The 13,807-nt window shown below is 40.8% G+C and overlaps 1 protein-coding gene across 2 annotated transcripts in view; it reads left to right on the plus strand.

Annotated features, from left to right (window-relative positions):
* LOC121447239 (serine/threonine-protein kinase TNNI3K) overlaps window positions 1–13,807 on the plus strand; it is a 217,186-nt gene that overhangs the window by 65,754 nt on the left and 137,625 nt on the right. For both annotated transcript variants that reach the window (XM_041650381.1, XM_041650390.1), the window contains exons 10-11: window positions 5,366–5,460; window positions 6,083–6,232. In XM_041650381.1, coding sequence (XP_041506315.1) covers window positions 5,366–5,460; window positions 6,083–6,232 — 245 coding nt within the window. The remainder of the gene's footprint in view (window positions 1–5,365; window positions 5,461–6,082; window positions 6,233–13,807) is intronic.

Below are 13,807 nucleotides of genomic sequence, written 5' to 3' on the forward strand. Positions count from 1 at the left end.
AGCTTCTGTCTCAGGCATCAACCCTTCAAATATAACATGAAATTGAGGATTTCTTTGCCTTTCACAACCAAACGTTTGCAAAGAAAAGCTACCACTTAGGAAGGAAGCATGATTCCACACCAAGTCATTGTGTCCATTTTCTCATTTAGTTCTCATAAACTCTTCTAGAGTTGAAGAAAAATCCACTCTTCCTGGGTCAAATAAACCCATGGGGGGGGGGGGCTAAGAAGGGAAGGTTCTAGTTTGTATCACAGTTTGAGGTGAAACTGTCCATCACAGTGTAAAGGCGTGATGACTGGAGAGAGAGGGGAAGCTGCGTGCCTTGCATCCACAGCCAGGAAGCAGGGATGAGTGCTGCTACTCAGCTGGCTCCTCCTTTCCCTCTCTGTATTCAGTCAAGGACCCTAGACATGGGATAATGACACCTACAGTCAGGAGAGGTCTAAACTGTATCTCTGTGAACGTCTACACAGACACGTGCAAAGGTGTGCTTTGCTAACGGCTCGAGAGTTAATTAATGCAATCAGTCAACAGTATACATTAACCATGATAGAATGTGTGTGTCCATATATGTATGTATAATATGTATGAACACATACATAGATATATAGGTGTGTTCATATAAACACACACATGTGAATGCATGAATATATCATTTTAACATGCCATGTCTTATAACTAGTTACTTTAAAAGGACTGATAAAGAACTTGGACAATGAACTATGACCTATGGAATGTTGCTGGCCCTATTTATGATGTAAACAGTTGAAACTGATATGATACATTAAAAAAAGATAATGATGATTTATTCACGAAGTCACCCAAGGAAGAACTACTACAAACCTACTCTTGGCCTGGAGTAGGAACAGTACCACCACAGGATCTTTTATCTCCTTAAAAGAGCCCTGTTGTGAGATGAAAAGGAGTCAGAAGCTTGTCCACCACCAGGCCCAATGTCATGCGTTCCATCCTACTGAAAAGAAGAAGCCTAGCAGACAGTTAGCCCTGCCTTTGTTTCATGAAAAGGCATCACACAAGGGGAAAGGATTTAGCTGTCCAATGCAGGGACAGTTTAATTAAGAATGACTTCCTCAAGGCCATCCAGGAAGAGGAAGGAGTGAGACCCAGGGAATTGCTGAACAGAGTGCCTGTCCCCTTCCTCCAGCCATGGTTAGATGCAGTTGTTCCCTGTGCTGGATGAGAAAACCTAGCTACCCAGGGTTTGGGAGGATGGCAACAGTCATCATGTTTTGTGAAGGAAAACTACAGGAAAGAGGATATTTCTAGTTAAAAACAAGACAATTATTGTTAATAGTAGTCACGCTTAATCTTTATTTTTATCTTGACTGGCTAGATGCAAAATTACCTCAGGATATGGGCATATTTCTGGAAGCATTTAACTGGGGGAAAGGAAGACCCATCTTAAATGTGAGTGGAACCTTCCCGATCTAAATAAAACACACTAAAGACACGAAGTGAGCTGAGCACCAGCCTGGGATCCCTCTCTTTTCTGAGCAGCTCTGGCCGCTCAGCCACCAGGCACTCCTGCATCCTTCCCTGCAAAACCGACTGTTCCCTCTTTAAGTGGGAACCAAAGGAGCCCTCCCTCCTCTATTACTCCTGCCCCAGCAATAAGACAACTATCATAACACAATGTGTTTACCTCACACAAACTCTTCCTCCATGCACCTCAACTTTCACAGTAATCACTGAAAGTCAAAATTCCAGCTAAGTAGTTCAGCAGGTGTATTGCAAAATTCATCTATAAAAATTTAATTCCTGAGATTCATCTGTTGAAAATTCTCAGCTTAGATCGATACCCCATTTTTTTTAATTGGATGATTTAATTTGCTGATGTCTGGTTTCTTGAGTTCTTTATTTGTTTTGAAAATCATCCCTCTGTCCGATGTGAAGTTGGTGAAAAATCTGTGGGCTGTCACTCTGTCAACAGTATCCTTTGCCTTACGGAAGTTTTTAAGTTTCATGAGGTCTCATTTATTAATTGTTGATCTTAGTGTCTGCACTATTGGTATTCTCTTAAGGATGTTGTCTCCTGTGCCCATGGATTCAAAGCAATTACTTCCTGCTTTCTCTTCAGATTCAGTGTATCTGATTTTATGTTGAGGTCTTTGATCCACTTGGACTTGAGTTTTGTGCAGGGTGATAGAGATGGATCGATTTGTATTCTTCTATATGCCGACAGTCAGTTAGACCAGCATCATTTGTTGAAGATGGCTTCTTTTCTGTTCATTGTCTATTTCTGGCTTTGTTCCAAAAAATCAGGTGTCCATAGATGTGTGGATTTTTGTCTGATCTTTGATTAAATTTTATTGATCAATGTGTCTTTTTATGTCGGTACAATACAGTTTTTATTGCTACAGCTCTGTAGTAAAACTTGAAGTCAGGGATGATGGTATCTCCAGAAATTCTTTTACTGTAGAGGATTGCGTTTAGATATCCTGGAAATTTCTGGGTTTTTTTTTTTCATATGAAGTTAAATATTGTTATTTCAAGATCTCTAAAGAATTTTATTGGAATTTTGATGGGGATTGCATTGAATCTATAGACTGCTTTTGGTAGGATGGCCATTTTTACTATGTCAATCCTACTGGTGGATGATCTAAAAAAGAAACGTTTTCATTTTCTGATATCTTCTTCAATTTTCTTCTTCAAAGATTTGAAGTTTTTATCATACATGACTTTTACTTGCTTGGTCAGGGTTTCCCTAAGACACTTTATACTATTTGTGGTTATTGTGAAGGGTGTTGTCTCCCTGATTTCTTTCTCAACTCATTTGTCATTAGTATATAAGGGGGATACTGGATTTTTTTTCAGTTGATCTTATATCCAGCCATGTTGCTAAAGGTGTTTATCTGTAGGTGCTCCCCAGTAGAATTTTTGGTGATAATTATGTACAATATCTTATCATCTGTTAATAATGATACTTTGACTTCTTCCTTTCCAATTTGTACCCCATTGATCGCCTTCAGTTGTCTTATTACACTAACTAGAACTTCAAGTACTATCTTGAATAGATATGGAGAGAGTAGACAGCCTTGTCTTGTTCCTGACTTTAGTGGAATTGCTTTCAGTTTCTCTCCTTTTAATTTGATTTGAAATCAGTATGACAGTTTCTCAGAAAATTGAGGATCTGTCTACCTCGAGACCCAGCTGTCCCACTCCTAGGCATGTAACCAAAGAACGGTCCATCTTTTCACTAGGACACGTACTCAACTGTGTTCATAGGAACTTGATTCATAATAGCTAAAAACTGAAAACAACTTAGATGCCTCTCATCAAAAGAATGGATAAACAAAATGTGGTATATTTACATAATGGAGTATTATTCTGCTGTTAAAACCAGGACATCATGAAATTTTCAGTAAATATACGGAACTAGAAAAAATTATCCTGAGTGAGGTAACCTAGACCCAGAAAGACAAACATCATATGTACTCACTGATGAATGGGTATTAGGTGTAAAATAAAAGATAATCATATGGTCCAAGGGCCCCTAAAAGCTAAGTAACAGGAAAGCTTAAAGGGGAATCCAAGGATCTCCCTGGACAGGGGAAATAGAATAGATTTTGCGGGTGAACTGGAAGCAGGTAGGGTTTGAAACAGCAGGAATCAAGTGATGGGGAGAAAATACAGAGAGAAATTCCTGGAATCTTGAGGTATTTCAGGGGCAAGGAGGAAACCTAGTACAATGAAAACTCCATAAAATCTGAAGAGTAACTCTAGTGAAGACTCCTAGTAATGGGGGAACACAGAGCCTGAATGGGCCATCTTCTGAAACCAAGCAAGGCCTCAAGTGGAGTTATTGGGACACCAAACCAGCCACAAGATCTTCAACCTGCAGTTTGTCCTGCCTGTAGAGTGTTCTGTGGCCTGAGCCTGGAGAACTATCATCAAAGATACCAGAGTCTTCATCCAGCAGCTGTTGGGAACAGATGCAGAGCCCCACAGCTAAACACTAGGTGGCGTTCCAGGAGTCCTGCAGAGGAGGGGGAAGAAGGATCAGAGGAGCCCTTGGGGTCAGGGGCACCACGAGAAAAGGCCTCACAAGAATTAACTGAGCAGAAATCATGGAGGCTCCAGAGATGAGGGAGCCTGTAGGGGTTCGACCTATGTCCTCCGCATATGTTATAACTATGTACCTAGTGTTTTTGTGGGATTACTAACAGTGGGATCAGGGCTCTAACTCTTTTGTCTGCTTTTCCCCCTACTGGGTTGTCTGATCCAGTCTTGATATGACTGAAAGGCTTGCTCTTTTCTGAGGAGAGATGGAGTTGGGGAAGGTCTGAGGGAAAGGGGAGCTGAGGGTAAGAGACTTCAGTGAAGGGAGGAAGGTAAGAGAGGGGAAACTATGGTTGGGATGTAATGAATGAGAAAAGAATAAAAAAAAACTTAACTCCTTTAGGTTCTTAAATATGTCAGTGTTCTCTCCAGCTAGAAAGAAATGATCATGATTGTGTTCCAAAGTTTGTATTATGACACCATAGTGTGGATTCATTTGAAATCTGAGCAGCAAGAGACTAATGGAGAGGGATAAATGGAAGCTCAAGCTTAGTGGTTAGAGCACATTCCAAGCTAGTGTGTGGAGGAGCTCCCTAGAACAGTAACAACCTGGAGCACTTGCTCTCTCGTGTCAGAGCCCTTGAGAGATACACAATCATTTTCCTGGGGGTAAATTTCAGATGCTTGCCTCAGTTTGAGAAAAGTTATCTGGACCTGCCTGGAATATGCACTTGGCTGTCTTGGGAGTATTGCCTAGAGTGAAGGTGAACTGACCACACGGGGAACACTTGACCAAAACCCTAGGAATTTCACACGTTCCTTCATTTTTCTCCAGTTGTTAAGCGGTGTTTACAAGAGTTCTGTCACCTCTTCCTTCTCTCTTCCCGCCTTTCTTCCATGCCTGTCTCTTTGTTACTTTTCTACACACACCAGTATCTGGATTGGCCTGGATTAGCCAAGTTTAAAAATTTGTTATGCTTCTCATAATAGCATATAGCACCCTGGGTGACGTATGCTATGGTTCATTTCACACATTCGGATCTATAAGATCTGCGTATGGACAACTTGGGCCTCCTATGCAGATGCTCTTTTTAGATTTCTGGTGGTCAACTTCTCTCTATTCTCCTGTATCCGGACTTCTGCTTGTGTAATCTTTGTCCCAAGTTGCATTTTGCATAAGAATGCCAATCTTATTGGAATTGAGTTCTAAGGATCCTGCTGTACTTCAACTACATCTTGGAAGACAGTATCTCTAAATAGCAGTGCACACAGAAATCCTGGGAATTGGGGCTTCCTCAGGGACACGACTCAGTACTTAAGAACCTTTTGTCTTTCCTTTCTGCAGTGCTTGTACCTATGGCAAGAACATTGACCTGGTCAAATTTCTTCTTGATCAGAATGCTGTGAACATTAACCACCGAGGAAGAGATGGACACACAGGTAAGGCTGTGCCAAGAATATCATGTCTACACAAACCTGTCAGTTATCAAGAACAGTGATGAGCCAAGGGGGAGCAGTATACCGAGAATGGCCAAGTCCCAGGGGCCAAGTTACTGTTAGCAATTAGAATCATTTATAATTAATGGTAAATGCCAATAGCAAAAATCAGGTTGAGTGTTTTTTCAATTCCAGTGTAGGTATAAAAATCTACACACATTCTTTGTACCCTGTGTTCCCTGTATCATGACAGGTTGGCAACATCACTCTGCCTTTGGTGTGGTGCACAAGAAAAATACTGACTGAGCTCTTGATTATTTTTTTATTTTGTAAAGGCAATAATATTTGTTATTAACCACTACTGTAGAAATAGTAATAAAAAATAAAAAGCACAATCTGAGCAAATATAGTCAATATAGAAGGTTGCCTTAACTACAATTCCTCTATCGCTGAATATATCATTTGTTTTCTCAATAATAAAAATTAACAAAAATAATTTCGCATCACATATCAAGTATGGCTTTATGTTTCTGGAAACGACCCTGTTTGTAGGGATGACTCTTTCGACATTAAAGCACCTTTTTCTTCTTTCTTCTTTCCTTCCTTTTGTTCTTTCCCCTCACAGGACTACACTCTGCTTGCTACCATGGCCACATTCGCCTGGTTCAGTTCCTACTGGATAATGGCGCAGATATGAATCTAGTTGCTTGTGATCCCAGCAGGTCTAGTGGTGAAAAAGATGAGCAAACGTGTTTGATGTGGGCTTATGAAAAAGGTATGTTTTTAATCATCGCATCTCTGCAGTGACACATTGAGCTGTGCATAGATTATGCCAGTGCATCAATAATCCCTTTGCTTACATGACTGAGCCTCCCACTTCCTCTGTAGATTGTGTGCGAAGCTCTGGGAACTTGGATCAAAGAGTCCAACAGACCATTATTAGAGAAAGAAACTCTGGGCTGCAAATGAGCTATTGCATTGACAATGAAAAGAAACAGGTCTACTGAAATTCTAAGCTCCAGAGAAACAGGATTGAGAGAGGTGACCACAGCAGAGTAGTCTTACAGCTGGTTTCTGAGTTATACACACACACACACACACACACACACACACACACACACATGTACACATATATGTATGCTCTCACACATATCTGAAAAATTGGATCCACATCAACATTTCTTCTAGGACACAGAAACCAGAAAAAATGTTGATGTGTGTGTGTGTGTGTGTGTGTATGTGTGTGTGTGTTTGTGTATACATATATATATATATGTATACACACACATATATATACAGAGAGGGAAGGAACATTTGTCAGTTTAAATCCTACTAAGAACATCAGTGTTACAAGAAAGCAAAGGAAAAAATATACCAAACACACAGTTCTCACATTAAAAGGAATAAGAGAATTTATTCCAGAACCAAACAGAGTTGCCATGACCGAGAAACACAGATTTATTTTATCCCAAATACCATATTCCAATGTGGTAATAGTTTCATCAAGTTTTTCTTTTTTCTTTCTTTTTTTTTTTTTGTAGACACGGGACAAAATAAAGTCGTAACTGCAGCATTTTCCAAATGCATTGATGGGGGCATCAGTCAGGCTGCTTACAGCCATGTACGGCACCTCTGGTGTAGCTCTCTGGTGTGATGTGATGCCACACCCGGCCTGTGGGGTGGCTGAAGCCAAGGGGCTGTTCACACTCATCAAAAGGGGTTGCTCCGGAGTTTCAAGGATTTAGGTCATACACAGAGGTGTGTAGTAAGTATCCTAGGGCCTGTCCTGAAGCGTGGTTCATATACCCAATTTCTCAACTGGAGAAAACCTATTTCCCCTTTACAACTGTGTATCAATTGCACATACCTTCTTGGTTAGGGATGTAACCCCGTGTCATCCTCCTCCTCTCAGGGCTGTGAACTTGTCTAGCCTGAACCTGTGCAGGTCTCGTGTGAGCTGTTGTAACCTCTGACTGCAAATGTGTGTCTGGAATTCCCTGCTTTCTTGTAGTCACCCATCACCTCTGGATCTTGCAATATTTCTGCTCCCTCTTCTGTATAGATGGTTAGGGATGAGGGGAGGAGTTTGATAAAGACATTCCATTTAGGGCTGAGTGCTCAAATCTCTCACTCTCTGCACAATGGCCAGCTGTGGATGCATTTCAAGTGTTCATGTCAATCTTCCGCATCAAGAGGCTTCTCTGATGAGTAGTAAAAGGCACTGATCTATGCGCATAACCATATGTATAAGAAGTAATGACAGTAGTAGGTTCCCCATGGGCCCACGACCTATCTAGCATCAAGTTCTTTGGTCACTAAAGCAGTGCCAGGTGTGGGCTTCATCTCATGGACTGAGCCTTAAATCCAACTAAAAAGTGGCTGGTTGCTATCTTAACATTTGTACTATGATTAGACCTATTGATCTTGCAGACAAGTCACTGATGCAGGTCACAGGGTTTGTAGCTTGGGGAATTAGTGATTAGCTTCCCCCTCCAGTAGAGTACCTTAAAGCACCGTGGGTACTAGTCGGAAATATGAAACTTCTATTTGGGCAAAAGCTTGATGTTTCTATGTTGGATGGCATAAGTAAGTATTACCCGCAGCCATAAGGCCTCACTACTGTGTTATAAAATATAACCAGTAACCTTGGCAATAAGATGTGATATTTGGGGGTTTCCATGAGACCCCTTTGACAAACCACTCAACAAGATGTAACTAGAGGTTTTAGTTGATGCCTTGGATGTCTATTTAGGTCATTTCCCCCTATTATTTGGTGTCTTAACTTAGATTCCTTCCATATATGTAGATATTTTAGAAAGCATTCATATAGTAGGTTTCCATATGGTTTTTCTCACGGCCTTTAGTCTCAGCTGTCCCCCCTCATATTCCCTTCTTCACCCTTCTCTTCCATCCCCCTCCCTATTTGATCTTCCTCTTCTGGTTTCTTCTTTGCATTTTTTAGATGTTTAAAGTATATATAAAAATAGGTTTCTCATTTTTAATGTGAGAATCCTCAAACATCATGCTGACACGCAAAATTACCAAGCTGTAGGCTTTTTTAGCCTGCCAAGTTGATCTAAAAGGATTTTGTGCCTGAACTAGGGTAAAGTCCATTATCAAAAGGAGACAGGAAGTTTGAAGGATGAAAGCAGGGAACTACTGCAACCTCAGAAACAGAGACAGAAAAAAAAAACCCACAGCTCTGAAGATTGGTAGTGAAAATTATCAGGATTACTTTCAGATAGGTGAGTCAATAAACCAGTGATGAAACAGGCAACACCATAGATCCTTGCACAAGTCCTGTCCACACAGCTCAGTGAATCCTTACACCCACCCAGAACCCAGATGAAAAATGTACCAACTCTCAAACCCTAGAAACGCTACTGACCTTCTCTTCCAATCCCTTCTCCAAGAAGTATACTACAGCCTCCTGTTCTGATTTATGGACTGGACTGTTATGGTATATTCTACTACATCTGGTTTCTGTTGGTCAATGATTTGATAGATCAACCCATCTCTTTACCAGGAGCTGTAGCCCATCCATTTATATCACTGCCTAGTGCCACGTGTCATGGCACCATCACAACTCATTTAGATATTCTACCATCCTTGAAATGTGCTTAGAGCTTTTAAGAATACCATGCCATGGAACTCACTTAGAGTGTACAGTGCGCGTGCTTTGTTGAATATGAATGAACTTCTGGAAGGTATCATGACCTTGTGCTTTGCACTAAAAGGCTCTAAGTTATTCTCTCTGTAAGCATCAGTTGGGGAATATTCCACAGCCTGAAACTTGGAGGCCTTGCTGGGTTCCTGTTGCTCCACGGATCATGTTTGTTCATGAACTGTTAGACAGCCTTTCTCAAGGACTGCGAGATTCAGAGGAGTGGTGTTTAGCAAGCATTTGTCTTCCAGAAGGCAGCTCTGGAATTGCTGTTGAAGCTATCTCTTCAGTGGGCTTGACTTTGTTTGTTTTCAGTTGATTGAGAGTGATAGTCGAAATCTGGCTTTATTTATTACAGTTTCTGTTTGAATCTACTCCTTACAAAACAATAAATCATTGCACAGCTCCTGAGACTTTTTTATGGCAGAAACCTTGGAGTTCAGTGGGCCTGCCCACTCGTCTCTCCAGAATCAGTCCTGTCTGTCACCTCTCTCTGTCCAGCTAATGTACCAGGAACCAGCATGGATTCCCATAATTCCTATGAATGTTAGCAAATGGAATGTGAGTGCTCAGGAGACAGACGGATGGTTTGCAAATGTTCTGGGTAAAGCAAGTCAGACCAGCAAGATGGCATTGTTGCTATTTTCTGGGGCATTGTTTTCATGTGCTCTGTGAAGACTGAAATGGCCTTAGCAGTGCTGTCAGGACAAAGTTTCTGATTGATTTCCAAAGAGATATGCTTTCATTTGTCCCTTGGCAAGGAACTCACCAAACTAATTATGATTTTCAAAAAGTATTCTTCTGCAAGCAATGCAAACTTGAGGAAACAGTGAGGCCTATACAGAATTCTTTCTCACAGGACAGAAGGGTTTAGAGACAGATTCATTCTGGTTTGTCAGGTGATGACAGATGTTTCTGTCCTGCCGATCCTGGTAGCAGTTCAGTCTCAAAGGAACACACAGAGGTCTACATTAATTATAAACTGGATGGCCTATAGATCAGGCTTCTTACTAACTATTCTATCTACATTAACCCTTAATTCTTGTCTGTGTCAGCCACATGGCCTGGTACCTTTTATCAGTGAGGCATTCTCATCTTGCTTCCTCTGCGTCTGGGTGAGGACTATAGACTGAGCTTTTCTTCTTCCCAGAATTGTTCTGTTCTGGTCACCCCACCTATACTTCCTGATTAGCTACTGGTCAATCAGCATTTTATTAAACAAGTACAAGAGACAAATATTTACAGGATCCAAGACCATTGTCCCACAGCACTCCCCCGACTTCTTTTTAAAAACAAGAACTCTGAATCTAATTTACTTTATTTAGCTTTTTTCCTGCCCATTATTCATAACAATGTGTAAGTAACACACTAAACAAAGAAAAATATCCATAATCCATTTTGGGGGGAATGGGGTGTAGGCTTTCCAGGCTACTTCCTGCTTATTGGGGGCACTGATAATATTTTGACGACCTACAGAAAATTTGGGATTATGGTCAAGTTTTGTCTGAAATATTCTGTGAGGCTTGATCATCTTAGTCAGCAGTCGTGAAGCTATTCTAGATTCGAAACTCAGAGGAAACTCTGACACAGAGGTCCTCTGAAATGTTGGATCATCTGGGCCATCTTCTCCTACTGGAGAGTTTTCAGGGGTCTTTCTTGATCAAACCTAATTTTTCTTAACCAAAAATGAATCTACAGCCTCTCATTTCCTGTAGAAACAAAAACAAAACCTCTTCTCCAAAGTAACATATCTTTTGACTTAAATTTTGAAGTCAAGACATTTTCAAAATTAAGCCAGCAGTATTTATAATCAAATGTCCTTTGGCAGCTATTGCTACTTTCTCATCAGTCAAACAATTCAAAGACTATACAATAACATACAGTATCCAGAGAGTCTGTGTATTTTCCATCTCTGAAGCTAACCTGGGACAGATGGGAATATTAGTTTTTCTCCTGAACCCAGGTAACTGGGTTTGGGTTCCAATCCCTAGAACTGGAATTCCAATTCCAGCCCTGGCCTTAACTGGTAGCTAAAAAGCCTCAGACAAACAGCTTTTTTATATAAATTCAGGCCACAAAATGTGAGGTGCCAGATAATGAAGAAAGTTGCAAAATAATCCCACAATAGTTTAGAATTATGTGTAATAAATGTTTATTTATTTAGGGGAGACTCACAGATCACAGTCCTAGATCACAGTCCTCTGCACAAATGGGGAACAGGAACTGAATCCAGCAGCCAGAAGCAAGACAGAGAGTAAGCACATGCTTCACCTCAGGAATTATAGTATAAGAGACCACGCCCAAGTGGGCTGGTATTTTAAAGGCTAGTGGCTGAAGGGGCTCCCACAGCACCAGTCTTTATTTATTAAACTACATTGGAAATGCCACTATATTTCCCCTTTTTGCCAAAAAATTTAGGAAGGCTATAGCTAAATAAGAAAACTAAATAAGTACAATGACTATATACAATATAAACAGACGATAAATATGTCGACAAGGTCTAGTCCATCTACAGTTGACAAATTCAGAGGAAAATGGTGTGGGAAGTCCTGCTGTATGTGTTACTTTTATTAGTTAATGAATAAAGAAGAACAGTATTTCACCTTTCCCAAGACCACTCGTGATATAATGACGCTAAGCTATTTTACTGGATGCAAAGTAAATTTTAGTGAGCTGTCACTGCAATATTCTGATACAGTAACTCCAAGGGTGTTTTAAGGTTTTAGAAAAGTCATTTGTTCTTTTGGAATATGTTCTGAAGAGTTGAACCTTTTGTGGTTTTGTGGGACCATATAGGATGGATGTTGTCTATAGAGATGAAATTTTATCCCATGGAGACCAAGACCAAATCCCTAGTGAGCTCAGTTCTGCACGGAAATCTGCTGTTGAGAATTAACCATGTTTGGCTAGACTGAACTAAGCTCCAATTTTACAGTATTTAGAGTGCTCCTCCTTCCCAGGACTTCTTCCTCCTCTTTCTACAATTCTGTCTGAAAGTGAAGTGATATCAGTCCCTCGTGGATTTGCTCTGCCCTTTCCTTGGGGTACAAAGGACTTGTATGAATCAATTTAAATTGTCCAGAAGAAATAGCCAGCAGCCTGCTTATGTTCAAATCCTCTGCCCTAAGCACCAGTATGGAAAAGCCATTGAAAAGATCTGCACATAATCCTACATCCATTGCATTAAAGATGAAACTGCCAAACGAAAAGATCTCAGCCAATTAGAATTGAACCCGTAGTTCAATGGCTTGTCTGGCAGTTAAATTTGAAAAGGCTGCCTTTGACAAAGAAAAGTACTCTTTTATGTCAGGCTGTTTGGGTCAGAAAATAATCCAAAGTAGAAACAGAACTAAAACCTTCTGATTGCTTTGGAGCTGACACCAGTTAAAGTAATTTACAGAAGCACCTTCCCCAATATTTAATTACCCACAATGCAATATTTATATATGGCAGAGGTGCCATAATTCACAGTGACAAGAAGCAGGGGTTGGAGAATTAGTAGTAAGTGAGCAAAACAATAAAAATAGAGGTTCCTGTCCTGAGATACATGCTTTGTTTATTCCTTCTGACAGGTGGAGTATGGTGTGAATTATTTATAGTAAATGTGGTATCATGTACTCTCTAACGGTAATGAAATCTCATAGTCATGAGTTCCCACAGATTCTAGCCCATAAAAAGTAGCTGAGGGATTGAGGTTAGGGAAGAACAGAAGCAAGAAATGCTGGATGCATGAGTCACTCTGCAAAGTTTCCCCAATGCATAGTGAATCCTCAGGTCTTGTCTGGCATCCCAGCCTCATCAATGCCCCCTTTTAATGTGTTGTTTTGTTACCTGTATACTCTATCTCTGCTTCCATTCACCCTAAAACAATTCATCTCTAATACATTTCCAGCTTCCATATAACAAGTTTTGGGAGCTGTTAGTCTGCGTCTTCCAAAACAAGTTAAATTCAGCAGCTGACTCCTAACAGAAGTTCAGGGCAAACTTGTTGAAGAAGCCATTAGACATAGCAATCTGTTCGATGCACCATCACTGGGGTCTCGTGAGAGATGTTTTCAGGAATCCTATCACTATTCTATTGCCTTTGTAGCTGTGTCTACCAGTAGGAGAGCTGACTTAACTGCAGAGTTCCTGTCAGCATTAGCTTTAATTTTCAACTTGACCAGTCTGGAGTCTTCTGAGAGGGAAGTCTCTGGAGGAATTGCCTATATTAGATAGACCTGTGGGCATGCCAGAGGGCAGCCCTCAGTGATGGATTGTGGCCTAGAAGTGCAAGCCAAGCAAACTTCTCCACACATTGCTTTTTGGTAGAGTGTTTCATCAGAGCAGCAGAAAGAACATTAAAATAGAAATGGGCTCCAGGCATGGAATGTGGCTGCGATGGACCATGCTGTTTCGCGGAAGGACTGTGGGAGTGTCCATGACTCAGGAAAGACATTGAATGTTCGAAGCTCAATGAGCTTCTGCCATGAGGGCTTGAAAGCTAAGAATGTAGAGAATGCAAACAACAGAAGCCTTGTTTGTGCGGTTTCATAGCACAGTCAGAGCAGAAGTCAGGATGTAGCAGGCTTCTGTTGTGGGAACTCAATCAGTTTAGCCAATGACATTTGATTGACTTGCCATGGGCATGGTTTTCTCTGAGTAGTGACCTGATAAACCAGGGAAGGAGCACACGCCTGTTCTCTT

Source organism: Microtus oregoni, unplaced genomic scaffold (assembly GCF_018167655.1).
Source record: "Microtus oregoni isolate MIOR12 unplaced genomic scaffold, Mior012 000000F_ref0000247, whole genome shotgun sequence".
Taxonomy (NCBI): Eukaryota; Metazoa; Chordata; class Mammalia; order Rodentia; family Cricetidae; genus Microtus; species Microtus oregoni.